The following is a 19,808-nucleotide window of genomic DNA, read 5'->3' on the forward strand; positions in this document are numbered from 1 at the left end:
CTTCATGTTTCTCAAGTAAAGTGCAACTTGTAAATGTGTCACTTATTGTTATGCAAAATGAAAATGTTTCACAACTTGTTAAATCCGTAATTCTAATATGCAAAATTTTCATGGATGTTTTTAATCATGATAACACGTCTAAAAAAGCATAAAACCTTACCTTAGTTGCTTATAAGAGCAAGAAAGCATGAGGAGACACAACCACACGAGAAAATGGAGTAGGAGAAGCAAATTGTGTAACACAAGCACACGTATCTAGGCATTCCTATTTCTTTTGTGTGTGTATGTGTGTGTGTGTGTGTGTGAGAGAGAGAGAGAGAGAGAGAGAGAGAGAGAGGGTGTGTGTGTGGTCTCGGGGTGTCCGCGCGTGCTCCTCTGTCGCGTAGTTCTCCTACGCATTGTACGCAGCAGCAACCATCTGCAGTTTCACCAACAAGGGTGTGTGCGTGTGTTGGGATACGTGTTGTTCTGCCCCTGCGTGACTGCTCCTACGTGGACTTTTTACCCAGTGCGCCCACCTGCTCGACGCTGCTGAGGAGTGCAGTTTTGCCCAGCACGTGTGTCAATGACAGTGCGGCAAGTTTTGCACGCCAAGTTGTGGCCAATGCTATTCTGTTTGGTCCCGCTGTGCAGGACTGGCAGGGCAGAGTGTACACAGGTTAGATACTGAGTCAAGCTCCAATTCTCTGGGTAGAGTTCACCTGATGTATATTGTTGTGGGTTTTGGATGCTTCTTTCTCTGAAGTATGTAGAGAGCTTTGGTCATCTGTTATTTGCAAAGTTTTCTCCACAGTAGATTGCATAATTTTCTCGCCAGTCGGTTTTGTTTGAAGAAGGGGTTTTTTAATTTATGTTTGACTCACTGTGCATCTTTAAGCGTCGGAAAGCGATGGAACCCACGTCGGAGGCAGCTTCTGAGATCAAGGCATGCTTGTATGAGGACTTTGAGGAGGCTCGACAAGCATGGAATGGTCAGGCGCTTGCTCTTGAGGTGCGCATTCCGGTACAGGACCTCATGGACCCAGTTGTGCAGTACGCTATGAATGCAGTTATTCTGTTTTTCCCGGGGAAAATGCCTATTGCGCAAGATGTCGGCCAATGGGTCGATTTTCTCCTTAACCAACAAGCTGTCCGCGGTGTCTACTTTGGGACGCGTGGATTTTATGAAGTTTTGCTTGCAGATATGAAAGCTCGATTTTGCTTGAGATGTCTCCCCTCTTTTTTTATACGTAGATGACACATGTTTTCCTGTGGGCACTCACTAAAGACTACCATAGTCTTATTCGTCACAAATGCCCGGTGTGGGTGGAAATTGTTGATTTTTCCCGCACGTGGAGACATTTCTTGCCACTGTTGGCTGCGCAGCTTGGAAAGGTTATCTGTCCTCCAAAATTGGATGCGAATACCAATAGGTTTTGCATTCTTTGGGACACGGACAAGATTACCCCTCATGGTATTATGGTTGACTCAGGTGATCCATGGGTAGGCAATTGCCCCTTTAAACTTAAATGGGGCAAATTTGCAAATTCATGTTTTTGATGCGGCAAATTTGGTCATATGCAATCCGAATGTCCAGAGCCGGCGGTCTTGCAACCCCCTCCCTCTGCAGTTCCTTTGTCCACCTCCATCCCTACTGGAAAACCCACAAGTGAAGTCAAGCAAAGTGAAGTCTCTACTGCTAAAGTGGCTTCGAATGTGGACAAAGGAAAAGGCAAGGTACAACAATTCATTGATCTTGAGAATGGGACTACTGCTAAAAGCAAAAATGTTGGGCCTGCTGATGTCAATACATGGGTGGTGCCGAAAAAAGCACTAAAGATTCGCACGCCAATTTCTTCTCGTAATTACGTTCCTTCTATTAATGCTAACAAGAATGCATCGTTTAAGCAACTTCCATGCAATGACAATCGCACACTGATTGATGCATGGGACAAAGTGATGCACTCTTACAAAGATATACTCCTTGGTGAGGCTTCCACATCGCATGTGAACACTGTGGATATGTTTCCTGCCCTGACTCAGAGGATGAGTCCTCGTATGGATGTAGTGGATGGAGACGTGTCTATGGGCACCTACACTTGATTATGATACTTGTTGCTTTTTGTACATATGTTTTCAATGCAAAGTCATATTAAATGCATCTCATACAATGTGCGTGGGTTATGCAACCTTGACAAATGGCAGTTGACCTGGCACTATGTACATACATGTAGGCCAGACATAGTTGTATTGCAAGAGCATAATTAGCACGAGTTTGTTGGTCATTGTTCCTATTTTGCCGGATATTGGATTGTGTATGCTGGCTCGCAAGATTTCTCGGGTTTATGATGCTAGTTCGACATGAGCTTGAGCCTGTTCTGCCATACAATGATCCGCATGGTCGGTGGATGGTTGTACAGTCTTTGTTGAATGGTCGAGTTCATGAATTTGGAGGTACCTATGCATATACGGCCTCTGGGCAAAGAGCTGCTTTATGGTGAGAAATCTCGTCTCACCCATGGACCTCGAATGCATTTCTGTGTGGAGATTTCAATAATACCCCTGATTTGCTTGACAGCACCACAAGAAATTCGCATATGTTGCTTGCGGAGAAACACAAATGGGATCTTCTTGTTGCCTCTGCTTAAATGATTGATATATGGCGTTCTTTGCATCCTGATGCCTCTGGTTTTACCTTTCAGCATGCTGCTCATTCCTCTTATAGAGCACGATTGGATCGTTGGTATTTGCTGTGACATGAGGATAGATTATGCTCTGTAGCTATCGAATCATTATCCTCTTTTGCTGTCGTTGTATTTTCGACAGTCTCTTTGTGATCGGCCTCTTCACAGGAAACGTTTGTTGCATGTTAATAATGCCTATCTTACTCATGAAGCTTTTTGTCACATGATTGCAGATATTATTCCTCCGTTGCTGGCTCAAATACATATTGATTTGGATGTTGCCTAGTATCGTTTTGTCATGAGAGTACAAAGTGTGATTTCTGACTATGGTATGCAGCATATGCAGTGTATTCAAGAGAATGTCGTTGATGCGAAACAGGCTAGTCAACGATTACAACAGTTGGCTGATTGCCGCCTCTTGTCTGACTCTGAAATGACGGAGTTATGTAAAGCTAAAGTGTGTATTCAACAAAATGATAAGAGGAAGCTTGCTAAGTGGCAGACGCGTGCACGTCAAACAGGCTTTTATGGATAAAGGTTGTGCTTTGAAGAAATTTTTTAAGCATCTGCATCATTCAAGAGTCTCACAATTGATTAAAAGGGTTATGGTTCCCTCGGGTGCTTGGACCTCTTCGAAGCGGAAACTTGCTGAGGTTATGGTTTCACATTATCGTAAGGTGTTTGCTGCTCCATCTCAGCCTTCTTCGGCAGCTTGTCGAGCGTGTAAATTGTTTCTTTCTTATGTTCGTCCGATCCTGTCTTTGCAGGAGGCACAATGTCTTGAGGATTCTTTCTCTATCTCCAAATTGCATGGTGCCTTGCTTGCATTGGGCCGGTGGAGATCCCCTGGTTGGGACGGACTTACTGTGGAATTTTTCCTCTCATTTTGGGATGCTCTTAAACAACCCCTGATTTTCATGATAAATGTGGCATAGGAAAAAAAGGATCTACCAATTTCATGGAAAGAGGGCTTACTTAAGTTGTTGCCCAAGCAAGCGCTTTGCGAGCAGTTCTCTCATTGGCAGCCCATAACTTTGATGCCGGTGATATACAAGATTTTGGCTAAAATGTTGGTCCACCGCATCAAGGATTATTTGTTTACAGGACTTCATCAGGCTCAATATGGTTTCATTCCTCGTCGTCAAATCATGGACAATTTGGCCAATATTATGATTGGCATGGAGTATGCTAAGTATACGCAACAAGATGTGTTGGTCATGCAAGTTGATATTGAAAAGGCCTTTAACACTGTGCACCGGGACTTCATTGCTGCCACAATGAGATGCCTAGGATTTGGTCCTAAGTTGGCCAATGTGGTTTATTTCTTATATGATTGTAGTACGTCTTCGGGAATCCTAGACGGGGAATTGACAGAATCGTGGCCGCTTGGTTGTTCGGTTAGGCAAGGTTTCCCTATTAGTGCTTTGCTGTATGCAATTGCCTCTCATCCTTTGTTGATGTATCTTGATTACTTGACCTGTGCGCAGCGTCTTCATGGTTTACAGCTACCATCGGGTCATACTTTTATTGGGCAGGCTTATGCAGATGACTCGCTGTTTATGCCCCGCATTTAGCACAACGATGTTCAAGAGATTATGAACGCTTTGGAATTGTTTGCAATTGCGGCTGGTCTTAAAGTCAATTTCCATAAATCAAAGCTTCTGCCGCTTCGTTCTTGTGATTGGCATGCTCTGTTGTGACCGGGAGAGATTGTTCTTCCAAATGTAATTAGTAGGCATTTGGGTTATCCAATTGGATGGAATGTTACTCACACGCAGAAAGTGGATTTGGTTATGAATCGCTTGAATGTTAAATTGCATTACTCGAAGCTTTCTACTTGGCCGCTACATGTTCGCCTGCAAATTGTTTAGAGTATCCTCATGACATATGTTCAGTTCTTTTAGCCATTGTTGCATTGACCCCGTCATTGTCTTGACTCTCTCATGTCGGCCATTTTGTCTCATTTGTGGGGAACGCATGCTCACAAAAAAGGTTTGCGCATGATGTCAATGGCAAAACTTTGTACACCAAAGCGCTTGTGGGATTGCTGTGTCACTGGAGACTTCCTTCGTTGGGTATCTGCGTGTATGCGGCTACGTTTTTCCACGATGGTATTCCATAAGGGGTTTTGGGTTTTTGGTATCTTCTCGCCGGCGTTGCAGTGCTTTGCAGCCTTCTTCATGTGGGTCAGGTTTTGGGCGTACTGGAGCCTGTGGCGACAGTGTAATGGCTATATGTTCCATCGCATTCATACATATCCCCTACCTTTCTTCAAGATTTCCCTTCGGCAGTCTTTGCGGTTCGCCTTGGAAGTTGGCGATATCACGGCAGAGATACATCAGCTTTTTTATGAATACTTTTAGTTATTTTGTACAGCCGAACACTGTTGTGTTCCTTTCCTTGTACATCTTTTTGGTGGGTTTTCCTCTCTTTGAGGTTTCCCACAGATAGATAAATCAAATTGATTTACAAAAAAAAAAGGTGTGTGTGTGTGTGTGTGTGTGTGTGTGAGAGAGAGAGAGAGAGAGAGAGAGAGAGAGAGAGATTGGACCTGATAGAGCATTCCCATAGAGGTCCAAAGAGACCAGCTTTATGAGCTTCCCCATATTACCATGTACCATGACAAAGGAAGTTAGACTTTCAAGGCTCCTTTTCTCAACAAGCACATCCCCTTCTCGGCAGCCATACATGAGTAAGGCTAGGTGTCTAAATAAGTTTAAGCAGTAGAATATGTTCTTGGTGGTTAGCTTCTTGGCCTAGCAAAGCTCTGAAGTGATGCCAAGAGAGAGGTTGTTGTTGCCAATGTTAAGCTCTTGTAGAAAAGTACAATTGCCAAGCTTTGTAGGAAGCCCAGCAGCCTGCTGATTGTAAGATGGGACCAAAGTCAACATCAAGATCACAAAAGAGATCGTTGCCCAATCTTTGAGGGTGCCACCCATGGGGGATCCAGTGCACAAACAAACATCAACAGCGGAAAAAGCCCTCACATACAACACAAAGGACAAGTGCAAAAAGAATTTTGATAAGATGAGAGTTATGAGTGCAAAGCTTGCAGCAAGGCACTACATACAACATTTCAACTACATGCACCCGGAGAGATACACCAATGTCAGCAAGCTACTTGGAGTAATCTTCACATGGAAGATGAGGCAAAAATTCTTGGAACTACATCCATAAATAGCTTATCAAGGAAGCCAAATGTGCCCAAGATAAGAAGCCATCTTTATACGGCGGGGAGGTCCTCACCAAGATTGCCTATGCCGCATTAGGCATCGAACACCTGCCGCCACCACATCCAATGGAATGGTTGAAGACAATAGACAAGACAATACTTCCAAAAGAGATACAAACAAGAGAGCAAGGAAGGGCACCATCCTCTGCTGCTTCACATGCCACATCCCAAGCAGCAGCAACGTCAAAGACTTTAAGAGGACCACAAGGAAGAAGAAGTCCCTCCTACATGCCAACCCTCACAAGAGATTGATGAACAAATGGCCAGAAGACTGGCAAGAGAAGAGGCCCAACAAGCAACAAGAAAGAAGACAAGGAGGCCAGGAAGCTCTCCCACTATCCAAGGGCAAACAAAAAAGCAGAAAGCAGCTACAGAAAGGCACAAGGAGAAGCCCGGACAAGGAGGAGAATGGCATATAGCCAAAGGGAGAGGTTCTGCCAGCATCTCCATCTCTATTTGGAGTGGTGCAAGAGCTCAAGATGAAGGCTAGACAGGTAGCCAAGATTCAAAGTGTCCAGCTGTACCAGCTGCCCGAGGTTATGAAGCTCTTCTGGTATAGCTTCCCAAGGGCCCACGAGATTTTTAAAAGAACTGGAGCTTGGAACACTTTCCAACCTCGTTGGAAATTTGTCTTGTTAGCCCCATAGTTACCCGAGACGGGAACGGGAAACGGGAACGGGAGGGTCCCGAATGGGACGGGAACGGGGAGAAGGAGGGGGGGGCAGAACGGGAACGGGGCCGGAACGGTCCACCTAAAGTAAGGCTTGAATTACCTCCATTCAACTTAGTCCCAAATAAACTCCTAAACAACCCCAAAGCTGCCCGGAAATCTGCCCCCTAACTTGCCCTCGAACTGCACCAAATATGTTCCCCAAACAACCCCAAATCTGCCCCCAAAAGCCCACTTTTTTTCCCCCAAATGCCTACTTTGGCCCGTTCCGCCCCATGTTTTGCCGTTCTGGCTCGTTCCCCCCCTTCCAGAACACCGTTCTGGTTACACACCATTTTGGAACGGCGTTTCGTTCCCATCTCCGTTTCTGGAACGGGACTCGTTCGGAACGCCATTTCGGAACGTTTGGGTTGTGTTCCCCCCGTTCCCTGTTACACTGGTTAGCCCATTCTTGTCAAAAATTACCAAGCTCTTCTGGGAGAGGGCCCACGAGATTTTAAAAAGAATTGGAGCTTGGAACACTTTCCAACCTTGTTGGAAATTTGTCTTGTTAGCGCATTCTTGTCAAAGACCTAGTCTAGGAAGGAAGGAAGGCCATAGCCAAGTTGCAAGGGGATGGTCCTAGACAAGGCGTTCGGACTAATAAGGTCCAAGTTGGTGAGGCACCACAAGTGAGTCAAGGCATTGGAGAGGTAATAACCTACCTTGTTGGGAACGGGGCCCACCGGCAAGTTCTGCCCCAAGTGGAAGACGAGTGAGGAGAGAATGAAAGCGATCTACATAAAAGAAAATGTTATGTAAAAGGACACATAAAGAAGACTGCTCAAGGGCCACATACAAGATGCCATTGGAGTCGACAGGGATGCCACAAGAACGGGGTTTTTAAAAAAATTCCCGACATTTCGTGCAGTTTCTCCAAAACATTTCGGCTATTTCAGGGTTTTCGGGTTTCAGAGTGACAAAATGCGTTTTTATGTCACACTGATCTAGCCCTCTCAACACCAAATGTCGAGCAAACAAAAGGCCAAAGGTGAGATTCTATTGCTTGAGTGACCACCTTGGTAAAGATCGACGACGACGATCGAAGTACTACGAGAGTCGATGTCGACGACAAGGTACTGATGGGGTCTATGTCGACGATGACAAGGTACTAATGGGGTCTATGTCGGCGACGATGATGTCGACAACGATGAGGTACTGATGGGGTCTATGTCGACGACTAGTTCTGTGGATCTATGTTGACAACGATGACGACGACGACGAGGTATTGATGGGGTCTATGTCGACGACGAGGTACTGATGGGGTCTATGTCGACAATGAGGAGGGTCTGGCACAAGGGGTACTAGGTGTTGGGTTACTATGTCGACGACGATAATGTCCACGACGATGACACTATGGCTGCATGCCGCAATCTGCTAGCGCTGTCAATGGTAAGGGGTTTGCATGTTAGGTGCAGCGGAATGAATGTTTGCGCTTTGCTCAAGATGAGTGCTCCATAATGTGCTCAAGGTTCCTTTTTTGTTCTTATGGAAGGGAGAGCCTTCCGTTCTTAATGAGAGAGTGCTATGATCACAAACAAAGTGAATGGACATTGTGCGTGCAAGTGTATGAGTTTGAGAGATAGAGAGAGAAGAGAGATAGTACACCAGATACGTTGTAAAACCCTCCTCCGAAGGCCCCACTCTCGTCAGCGAGAGTGGTCTACTTATGATTGCACAATGTGGTACAAATGGTATGCATGAGACTGATGCAAGTCTAGGCTATGTCGGCGATGACGACGGGGACGACGACGACGACCTAAGGGCTGAAATCTACAATCTTTCTACTGCTGTCCAAAAACGCTATGGGCTGAAATCTATGACTGAGCCAAAAACGCTGATTTTGGGGCTGTTTTCTGTTGGTCTTTGCCGCTAAAAATCTGTAGGTGTAGGGCTGAAAACTGAGGTTCTTAAAGGCTGAAAATTGATGGTCTTTCGGGGCCGAATCTGCTACTTCTTTATGGCTGATCTTGCTGCGTCTTTAGGGGGCTGAATCCTCATGAAAACGCCAAGTTGCATCTGTCAAAAATCCTAGGTTGTTGGAACTCAAAAACGCTAGCTTGTCTGCTTTCTGGCGATGGATGATGATGCTGATGCAAGCGCTAGTGGCTTGGAGTTATGGCGACGACTGCTGATGCAAAATCGCCAAGGTTGAGGCTTACTTTCAAAAAACGCTGGGGTGAGGGGGAATCTGCTGCTTGGAGGGAATCCACCAAGGCTTGGTCTTGCTGAGAAGTTGCCTACTGAGCTTGGCTCCTGTTGCCTCTTCTACCATTTAGTGCTAACTTGGGTTTGCTTATATATTAACTTACCCAATTTGCCCTACTCAGTTCCCAATAATAAGGTACGTAGTATTCGGTACGTGTTCGGTAAGTATTGTACGTTGTACCGTATGGATTGGGCCATAAGGTACGTAAAATTTGTAGTATATTTTTTAAAATCCAAAAATACAAAGAATTTCAAATTTATATACAACCTATCTAGTTTAAAAACACTGCACAATACTTAAACATAGCCACAACTTTCAAAAAACACTTAAAATCACCCCACAAGTTAAGTAACCGCTAGATAACTCTGCAACACAATTAACGTACACTTCAAAGTTGAATACAAAACTTACAATCTTTCGCGAGGTAAGGACTCTAGAGTGCCTCCTTGCAGACTCCAAACACAAAGGGAGGGAGGGAGAAAGAACCTTATCGGTGGCGGCAAATCCTTCCTTGGTCTCTGTGCAGACACTGTGCAGAGACTCTATTCTACTCTCTGGTTCTCTGTTGTGATAATAACCAGTATAGGATAGGTGGACTTATTAAAGGCCTTGCCCAACCAGTCCCCGACCACGGGGAATAGGCACTGTCGGCGATTTTTATTTTTATTTTCTCGAGGTTTTTTTTTTCACTGGGTACGTACGGATACGATACGGATGTACCATACAGTATGGAACCAGACCGTACGTACGAACGGAAACAACCTTGTAATAAATAAGTGAAAAATGTCAAAAATAGGAAAAATAAGCTAAAGTCACTAGAAAATTCCCCTAACTGATTCTGATGGATCTTGATGGGAATACTTATGATCATGTTGTGTGCAACCAGAAGATATGCATCTACACTAAGTGACTGGGCATGCACGGTCTACAAATAGACTCACAAAAGTGCCAAATCACTTCTAATCTGGACTGACTGGACTGACGGAACCCTTGTTATCGAAGTAGCTTTGTCCACGGACACATAGGGTTGGATGTGTCACGTGACATCCCCTCCTTTTCAAAGTGAGGTACTGGTACCGAACTGTATGGCGTCGAGGGAGATCGCCAATAGCATCCGGAATCCTGAAAGGGACTTTTCGCCGGCCCACTCTGATGTGTGGGTCGTGCGGTACTTGAACTTCATAAATGTCTGCAAAGCTTGCTTCTTTGGGCCGCGCCGAAAGCGACACAAAGTCTGTTGTGGCTCTTTCGATGCTTCAACTTCGTCTAGTGTCCTGCTTCTTTTGTCTTCAAGAATCTCCCATGGCTGAAAATTCCTGAAACCATTTCCAACACCAACCAAGAACATACCTATTCCATGTAAAGTGAGTGGAAAAAATCTTGTCTTCCTAAAAAATTGTGCATGCAATGTAGATGAACAAATAGACGGAGTGCTAAACCGTTCATCACATACACGTAAACAATGAGATCGAATCTTTCTCTTTTGATCTAAAGCAATCAACGGTGGCAATTCACAACGGAAATGCCCATGCTTGGTGCTTATGCTTTCATGTGCTGTTTCTACGACTGTGTCATGCCAAGGAAGAGACATGGAATGTGACTTCCTTACATACATACTTTTCAGCTTGTCATGAACAATCCGCATACATTCGTGCTCATTCATGAGTGAAACGTGCTTAACGTACAATATGTTATGCCTAAGAAAAGGGATCACATAAAGACGCTGACTAAAATACAAGAAACGATCACGAATGAAACACTCGAACAATGCGTGCGTATCAATCATGCGAACACATAATACTTCCTGTGAGGGTTCTTTTGACTTAGGCTCGAGAGCCAAGATCGGTTCTTCGTGATTGATCGAATCTGCAACTAGGTTAGCTTCGCTAGAAAAAGCATCAACTAACACATCATCCTTGTGAACAATCACATCTTGATCATGCAAATCATCATGCTTGTCATTATCATCCAAATCATTATGCAAATCATTGGCATCCAAATCATCATGCTTATCATTGTCATTTAAATCATCATGCAAATCATTATCATTGAATTTATCATGCTTCTCATAATCATGCAAATCCTGTGTGTCATGCTTTGGAGAAGAAGAGACTGAGAGAGTCGTCTTTTCCCGTATCTCTTGCATCTGTGCCTGCATTTGAGAAAAGAGTCGCAACATCTCTTGCATTCTTACTTTGGTCTCGCGATCAAATCTTGCTTGATTTTCTTTTGCTTCCAAGTCGTACTGACGCTCTATGGCTGTCATTTCTTCTTCGTAGTCACGATCTATGGCTGCCATTTCTTCTTCGTAGGCCTTTCTTTCTGCTTCTCTTTCTTGGTCCAACTCCTCCATAGGAGTTAGCGCAATCCATTCCGCTTCGAGTGATGACCATCCACTAAGGTCTTGGGTTCTTGTGGGTTCTTGTGGTCTTGGGTTCTTAAGTTCACGAGGAACTTGGGTTCTTGGGGGTCTTGGTTCTTGGGGTTCTTGAGTTCTTGAGGTTCTTGCGGGTCTTGAGGTTCTTCTTTCGCTTGCAATTTGTGTTAGAGAAGGATCTTCTCTTCACCCTAGTTCTACTCCTTTCCGCGGGCGCACCCCTTGGCGGCCTTGCGCTCACACCAAGGTTGCTTTTTCCCACCTCACGTCGATTGGCCGGCCGCTAAGTGCACTGTTCACTCTCAATGAGTGAAAAGAGGCACAAGGGGAAGCTGGACAAGCCCTTCTTTACAGGGATTCCTGTCACTCTTCAAAAACACGATTAGGAATCGACACGCCCAAGTGAACTTGGGTTCGTGCGACCTCAACAAGCAAAAAAATTTCTTGTGATTCTTGTGGTTCTTTCCTTCAGTGATACAGAACACTGCCAAAGCTCTGATACCAATGTTAGGTGCAGCGGAATGAATGTTTGCGCTTTGCTCAAGATGAGTGCTCCATAATGTGCTCAAGGTTTAGGGTTTGTTCTTATGGAAGGGAGAGCCTTCCATTCTTAATGAGAGAGTGCTATGATCACCAACAAAGTGAATGGACACTGTGCGTGCAAGTGTATGAGACTGAGAGATAGAGAGAGAAGAGAGATAGTACACCAGAGACGTTGTAAAACCTTCCTCCAAAGGCCCCATTCTCGTCGACGAGAGTGGTCTACTTATGATTGCACAATGTGGTACAAATGGTATGCATGAGACTGATGCAAGTCTAGGCTATGTCGGCGATGATGACGGGGACGACAACGACGACCTAAGGGCTGAAATCTGCAATCTTTCTACTGCTGTCCAAAAACGCTATGGGCTGAAATCTATGACTGAGCCAAAAACGCTGATTTTGGGGCTGTTTTCTGTTGGTCTTTGCCGCTAAAAATCTGTAGGTGTAGGGCTGAAAACTGAGGTTCTTAAAGGCTGAAAATTGATGGTCTTTCGGGGCCGAATCTGCTACTTCTTTATGGCTGATCTTGCTGCGTCTTTAGGGGGCTGAATCCTCATGAAAACGCCAAGTTGCATCTGTCAAAAATCCTAGGTTGTTGGAACTCAAAAACGCTAGCTTGTCTGCTTTCTGGCGATGGATGATGATGCTGATGCAAGCGCTAGTGGCTTGGAGTTATGGCGACGACTGCTGATGCAAAATCGCCAAGGTTGAGGCTTACTTTCAAAAAACGCTGGGATGAGGGGGAATCTGCTGCGTGGAGGGAATCCACCAAGGCTTGGTCTTGCTGAGAAGTTGCCTACTGAGCTTGGCTCCTGTTGCCTCTTCTACCATTTAGTGCTAACTTGGGTTTGCTTATATATTAACTTACCCAATTTTCCCTACTCAGTTCCCAACAAAAGTCACTTAATAAATAAGTGAAAAATGTCAAAAATAGGGAAAATAGGCTAAAGTCTCTGAAAAATTCCCCTAACTGATTCTGATGGATCTTGATGGGAATGCTTATGATCATGCTGTGTGCAACCAGAGGATATGCATCTACACTAAGTGATTGGGCATGCACGGTCTACGAATAGACTCACAAAATTGTCAAATCACTTATAATCTAGACTGACTCGACTGACGGAACCCTTGTTATCGAAGTAGCTTGTCCACGGACACATAGGGTTGGATGTGTCACGTGACAATGCAACCACGACGAGGCTAGGTTGAGGTCTGTTGGCGCTTCACAATTGAAAACGCTGGCTGTCTAGGCTGAAAAAGTAGTTCATTGTAAGGTGCAGCGGAATGAATGTTGTTTTTTCCCAAGATTAGTGATCTATATTTGCTCAAGGTTCCTTTTAGTTCTTAGGGAAGGAGAGAGCCTTCCGTCTTTATGGAGAGTGCTATGATCACGAACAAAGTGAGTGTATATTGTGCGTACAAGTGTATGACACTAAGAGAAGGAGAGAAAAGAGATACGACACCCGAGAGGTTGTAAAACCCTCCTCCGAAGGCCCCACTCTCTCGGCGAGAGTGGTCTACTTTTGATTTCACAAAGGTGTACAATGATGATGCATGGACTGATGCAAACGGGTACTATGCCGATGACGACGAAGATGAATTTAAGGCCGAATTCGATGCTCTTCTATCTGCTGTCCACAAAGGGGTAATGGTTGAGAATCTGGACCACTTTGGGAGGATGAAAATGATTGTCTTATTGTTGATTCTATGGCTGAAAATCCCTGATTTGTCGAGGCTCATATGGATGATAAAAACACTGAGGTCTTTGCACCATCAGGCTGCATTTTTGGGGCTGATGTCGAAGGCTGAAAACGCTGTTTTGTGCAGGTGCTGACTGCGTTTTTCTTGCTGATTTCAATGCTGAAAATGCTGGAGTTCTGCTGTGCTAGAGGGCTGAATACGTTGTCCACAATGCTGAAAACTGCAAGCTTTGTTGGTGATTTCAAACGCTAGGGATTTGGAGTAGAAGATGATAGCAAAAACGCTAAGGGCTGCTTCTCTGTGGCGATAGGCTACTTGTGGAAACGCCAAGTAGAAGGGAAGATGGCGCCACAAAACGCTAGGGGCTGATGGGGGCTCACCAAGGAAGGCTTGGAGAGGATCTTGTTGAGAGAGGGAGGGAGTACCTGTTGCTTGAAATCGTGTTGTGCTCCTTGCTCATCTGCCAAAGAGTGTTAGCTTTGGGTTGCTTATATATTAACTTACCCAATTTGCCCTACTCAGTTCCCAACAAAAGTCACTTAATAAATAAGTGAAAATTGTCAAAAATAGGGAAAATAGGCTAAAGTCTCTGAAAAATTCCCCTAACTGATTCTGATGGAATCTGATGTAAATGATTATGCTTATGCTATGTGCAACCAGAGGATATGCATCTACACCAAGTGATTGGGCATGCACGGTCTACTAATAGACTCACAAAAGTATCAGATCGCTTCTAATCTAGATTGAGTGGACTTGACGGAAACCCTGTTATGGTTTTTTCCTTACCTTTTCCACGGCCACGCTTAATACCATTTTCTTCCATGTCAACCTCATTTGAATTTTTCACCTCTAACTGTGGATGAAAAGCCGATGAAAGATTCAACTTTGTGCCAAAATTTTCAAAGAGTGCGCGCCAAAAATTGGACGTGAACTTAACATCCCTATCTGAAACAATTGACTTTGGCAAACCACAGAGGGGGTACCAATGCTTAATGAACAACCATGCTACATCTTGTGCAGTAACTGTGGCCTTACAAGGTATCAACATGCAAAATTTGCTGAAACGATCAACAATTGTCAGACACTGAGTGTTCCTTGAATGCAAACTTGGCGGCAGGTTAGTCACAAAATCCATAGAAATATCTTGAAAAGGTCCATCGGGAATAGGCAGCGGAAGCAAGAGACCTTGTTGCTTACCCCAAGGAGCTTTTACTTTTTGACATATAGTGCACTGTGATACATAACGAAACACATCTTTTCGCATTTTAGGCCAATAAAAGAATCGTTCAATTTTTTCCAATGTGGTGTTCATTCCCCTGTGCCCACCCATGAGAGAGTCATCTGCATCATGCAATATGGTTGGCCTGAGAGAGGGCAACACACATAAACGTTGACGAAAATACAACAAACCATCACGAATGAGATAGTTGCTCGGCCCTTGGGAAACAAGAGCCTGCAACCAATGCTTACCAAACTCAGAATCTGCATACTGATTCTTCATGTTGTCAAAAGACTCACCCTGAATAGAAAATGTGGTTCTTGACTCAAGAGCCAAGATCTGTCCTTGGCGACTCCATGCATCTGTAACAACAGGGTTAGCTTTTCCAGGCACATACTCAATCAAACCTCCAAATTGCTCAAAAAATTGTGACCACCACGCTTGGCGATCACTCCAATGTGCACTAGGCATAGACTGGAGCCATTTGAGGGTTTGGTGATCTGTGCGAACTGTAAACTCTCTACCATACAAAAAATGCTTCCAATGCTTAAGAGAGTGAATGACACACAAAAGTTCTTTATCATAACTGAATAATTCTTTTCCGCACTATTGAGCTTCCGGCTAAGGAAAGCTACTGGGCGACCGTGCTATTGAAGCACAGCGCCTATGGCAACATTGCTCGCATCCGTCCATACCTCAAAGGGGTCATCCCAAGAGGCAAGGATGAGATACAGTGCTTCTGCCACCGCAACCTTGAGAGCTGCGAAAGTCTCAACGACTGCTTCGGGCAAGTCTACGTGCTGACGGCGAGTCTTTACCCCTCTCAACACATTAGTCATAGGTGCAACAATGCGTGTAAAATTCTCTATGTGCGAACTATATGCTTGACATAAACTAAGAAAAGAACGCACATTATAGGCAGTTTTGGGCAAATCCCAATTATGAACCTGTTCCACCTACGCGGTGTCTAGCCTCACGCCTTCTGCAGAAATAATATAACTCAGATAAGTGACAGTAGTAAGAAAAAATTTCAACTTCTTAGTTGCAATATACAACTGACACTCATCCAAACGAATTTCTACATCCTTTTCATGTTGTTCCCACAATGTAGAAAAAACGAGAATATCATCCAAAAAGATGAACACACAGACACCGACCATATCGCCGAAACGACCTACCATGAGACGATTAAATGTACCCACGACACCTGTCAATCCAAAAGGAATAACAACATACTCCCACTGCCCTCGCTCGGTGTGAAAGGTTGTCTTGAAGATGTCGCCTTTAAATACTCGTACCTGATGGTATCCGCTCTTGAGATCGACCTTGCTGAAAACCTTTGCCCCATTGAGTCGATCTACTCAATGCGAGGCATCGGAAACTTGTTCTTGATGGTCATCTTGTTTAAGGCCCTGTAATCAACACACAACCGAGATGAACCATCCTTCTTGCGAACAAACAAAATAGGAGCAGCGAAAGGACTTTCACTAGGATGTATGAATCCTCGAGCCACCAATTCCGTAAGTTGTCACTCTAACTCCTCCTCCTGCGTCTTGTTCAAACGATAGGGAGCCTTGCTGATAGGCTGTGCCCCCTCTATAAGCTCGATGCGATGGTCCTCCGGCCGCTCGGGTGGGAGACGAGGTGGAAGATCATCCTGCAAAAAGAGATGTTTAAACTTCGAAAACAACTCTGAATACTTAGCTGGAGCTTGAATGTCCTGGGAAACTGGTGCAGCATAAATGAATGCCGCTTGTGCCCCTCTTCGTAATTCACGCTTCGCCTGCACATGAGAAATGAGAGGCAAAGAATGCAAGCCCTCCTCAGCACGAATGATGAGGGAGGAGTCAGTTTTGGCATATAAAGTGAGAGTGTTAGCCTCAAAATCAATGAGAGGATTAAGCTCTCAAAACCATTTAATGCCCAAAATCATATCACATCCTAAGAGAGGATTCACAAAAGTTTTCTGCAGAAAGAATCTTGTTGAACGGTAAATATGAGGAGCAAAGCCAAAAACCTCGAGAGGAGATTTCTGACTAACCTCAAGGCGGGCTCTCTCAACAAGAGGGACTAATCACATCATGCATACTGCCTGGATCAAACAATATGATAAAACGCTGACCCTTTACACGACCATAACACTTCATAAGGGATTCATCAATGTGTGTGTCAGAGTCAGGAGAAGAGACAGGTTGGTGTGTGATAGCGCTTGTGGTTGCTGTGGGTGCCTTTTGTTCTTTAGGTGGGACTTAGGACAGGCCTTCTTAATGTGCCCCTTGACGTGACACTAAAAACATCGACCTTCTTTAGCATAAAGCACTTGTTCTTCCGCCGTGATGTATCCTCCTACAATTCCTTGTGCAACTTTTTAATCTGGGGTTAGCTTAGGTTTTGCAGGTGCTTTAGCTTTACCCTTAGATTCATTGTTAGAGTTCTTTTCCGAGGAATTAGAGGAAGAAGGGCTAGAAGAATTACCATTCTTACCATTCTTGCCATTCTGTGTGTATGGAGAATTCTGAGAGGTTCCTTGAGAAGATTTATTCTCCTTAGGCTTTCCTTTATTTTGCTTCATCTCTTGTGCGAGAGCAATCGCTACCGCTTTGTTGAGATCAATTGGATCGAGTATCTTGACATCGTACTTGATATACTCGTCCAATCCATAAAGGAATGCCTCTTTGCGCTCCGTATTTGACTTGCGTAATTGAGCACCTAGCTACAAAACATGATTAGAGAAAGACATAGCCGGCATACCATTTTGCTTGAGAGCGCGCCAATCGTCCTTCAATCTCGCTAGGTACTGCGGTGGCATAAACTGCGCCTTGAGCTTGTCTTGGAAATAAGCCTAACTAAAAGAGAGGGGCGTGGATTCGTCGGCTTCCTCTAGGTGCGCGGCTAGCTATGCCTCTTGCCATGTGTGGTACCAATTTATGGCATCACCGGCAAGGTACATAGCTGCCGTCAAAACCTTGCTATTTCCTGTCTTCTTAGTTGTCGCAAAGTAAGCATTGAATTGATGCAACCAAGAATGAATAACCGTAGCATCCATCTTACCATCATACTTACTGAAAGTCAACTTTTTTGTGACCGGGTTGTTGGAATCTGTGTCGTGGCTTGCGTCACTTGATGAACTCCCATGATCCTTAGGTGGTTCGGATTTCGAGGCAAGTACTTGTCGAACCAACTCTTAAGTTCGTAGTTCTCTTTGAGCTTCACGCTCGGCCTTCAAGGTCGCATTTCGTGCTGCCTCTTCTGCCCTTCTTTGTTGTTTTCTTTCTTTGCGTGCGTTGCGCTCGCGTTCTAAAGCAAGGCGATTTGCTTCTTTTGTAGCCATCATGTCCATCATCTGCTTGACCATTGCCTCCATAGGGTTTGGTACACTTTGTGACATAGATGGCGAAGGGGGAGAGTTGGAAAAGTCTCTTGGTGGAGAAAACTCTTCGTCGCCTCTCTCATGCTCATCACCTGTATGCGAAGTATCCATTCCGCTTCAGGTGACGACCATATACTATGATCTTTGGTTCTTAAGTTCACGAGGAACTTGGGTTCTTGAGGGTCTTGGGTTCTTGGGTTCTTGTGGTTTTCTTTCGCTTGCAAACCGTGTTGAAGAAGGATCTTCTCTTCACCCGAGTTCTACTCTTTTCCGTGGGCGTACCTCTTAGCGGCCTTGCGCTCACACCAAGGTTGCTTTTTCCCACCTCACGTCGATTGGCCGGCCGCTAAGTGCACGGTCCGCTCTCAATGAGTGAAAAGAGACACAAGGGGAGGCTGGACAAGCCCTTCTTTCTTGGGATTTCTGTCACTCTTCAACAAACACGATTAGGAATCGACACGCCCAAGCGAACTTGGGTTCATGCGACCGCAACAAGCAAAAAAAAAATCTTGTGATTCTTGTGGTTCTTTCCTTGAGTGATACAGAACACTGCCAAAGCTCTGATACCAATGTAAGGTGCAACGGAATGAATGTTGTTTTTTCTCAAGATTAGTGATCTATATTTGCTCAAGGTTCCTTTTAGTTATTAAGGAAGGAGAGAGCCTTCCGTCTTTATGGAGAGTGCTATGATCACGAACAAAGTGAGTGGATATTGTGCGTGCAAGTGTATATGACTGAGAGAAGGAGAGAAAAGAGATACGACACCTGAGAGGTTGTAAAACCCTCCTCCGAAGGCCCCACTCTCCTCGGCGAGAGTGGTCTACTTTTGATTGCACAAAGGTGTACAATGATGATGCATGGACTGATGAAAACGGGTACTATGCCGATGACGACGATGATGACTTTAAGGCTGAATTCGATGCTCTTCTATCTGCTGTCCACAAAGGGGTAATGGCTGAGAATCTGGACCACTTTGGGACGATGAAAATGATTGTCTTGCTGCTGATTCTATGGCTGAAAATCCCTGATTTGTCGAGGCTCATATAGATGATAAAAACGCTGAGGTCTTTGCACGACCAGGCTGCGTTTTTGGGGCTGATGTTGAAGGCTGAAAACGCTGTTTTGTGCAGGTGCTAACAGCGTTTTTCTTGCTGATTTCAATGCTGAAAACGCTGCAGTTCTGCTGTGCTGAGGGCTGAATACGCTGTCCACAATGCTGAAAACTGCAGGCTTTGTTGGTGATTTCAAACGCTAGGGATTTGGAGTAGAAGATGATAGCAAAAACGCTAAGGGCTGCTCCTCTGTGGTGATAGGCTACTTGTGGAAACGCCAGGTAGAAGGGAAGATGGTGCCACAAAACGCTAGGGGCTGATGGGGGCTCACCAAGGAAGGCTTGGAGAGGATCTTGTTGAGAGAGGAAGGGAGTACCTGTTGCTTGAAAGCCTGTTGTGTCACTAGCGTGTGACTACTATCTATCCTTTTTGTTGTAGGCATCCATGATTCCTTGTACACGAAACAACCAAGGAATAGCTAGCAACACATCACATCCGTCCAGTGGCATGATGTAAAATTCTTCAGCATCTACATAGGACTGGATATGTAGACGCAACTTTCCGATGATGGGTGTCACAGCCTCTGTATGGCCAGGACATGCCAAACGTGCCTCTGTTGTATACCCCATCTCTTCAGGTCTAATTCCCAACTTTGAAGTCAATTCTGGGGAAATAAAGTTGGCTTTGGCCCCTGGATCAAAGAAGATAAGCACTGTTTGATCCCTGACTTTTC

At 44.8% G+C, this 19,808-nt stretch overlaps 2 protein-coding genes across 2 annotated transcripts in view; both read left to right on the forward strand.

Annotated features, from left to right (window-relative positions):
• The first annotated feature begins 224 nt into the window (after positions 1-224).
• The window catches only part of LOC147443465 (uncharacterized), a 78,204-nt gene continuing 58,620 nt past the window's right edge, over positions 225-19,808 (forward strand). Inside the window, exon 1 of the mRNA XM_086529301.1 lies at positions 225-658. The gene's annotated coding sequence lies outside the window, so the exon portion shown is untranslated. The remainder of the gene's footprint in view (positions 659-19,808) is intronic.
• LOC147443466 (secreted RxLR effector protein 78-like) lies at positions 3,731-4,237 on the forward strand. The gene has a single exon (XM_086529507.1). The coding sequence runs from the start codon at positions 3,731-3,733 to the stop codon at positions 4,235-4,237; it is 507 nt and encodes a 168-aa protein (XP_086385633.1).

Source organism: Adiantum capillus-veneris, chromosome 14, assembly GCF_014529385.1.
Source record: "Adiantum capillus-veneris isolate H3 chromosome 14, ASM1452938v2, whole genome shotgun sequence".
NCBI classification, from domain to species: Eukaryota; Viridiplantae; Streptophyta; class Polypodiopsida; order Polypodiales; family Pteridaceae; genus Adiantum; species Adiantum capillus-veneris.

Coding starts and splice junctions, on each gene's coding strand:
- LOC147443466 (XM_086529507.1), top strand. CDS start 3,731: ATGTTGGTCCACCGCATCAAGGATTATTTGTTTACAGGACTTCATCAG.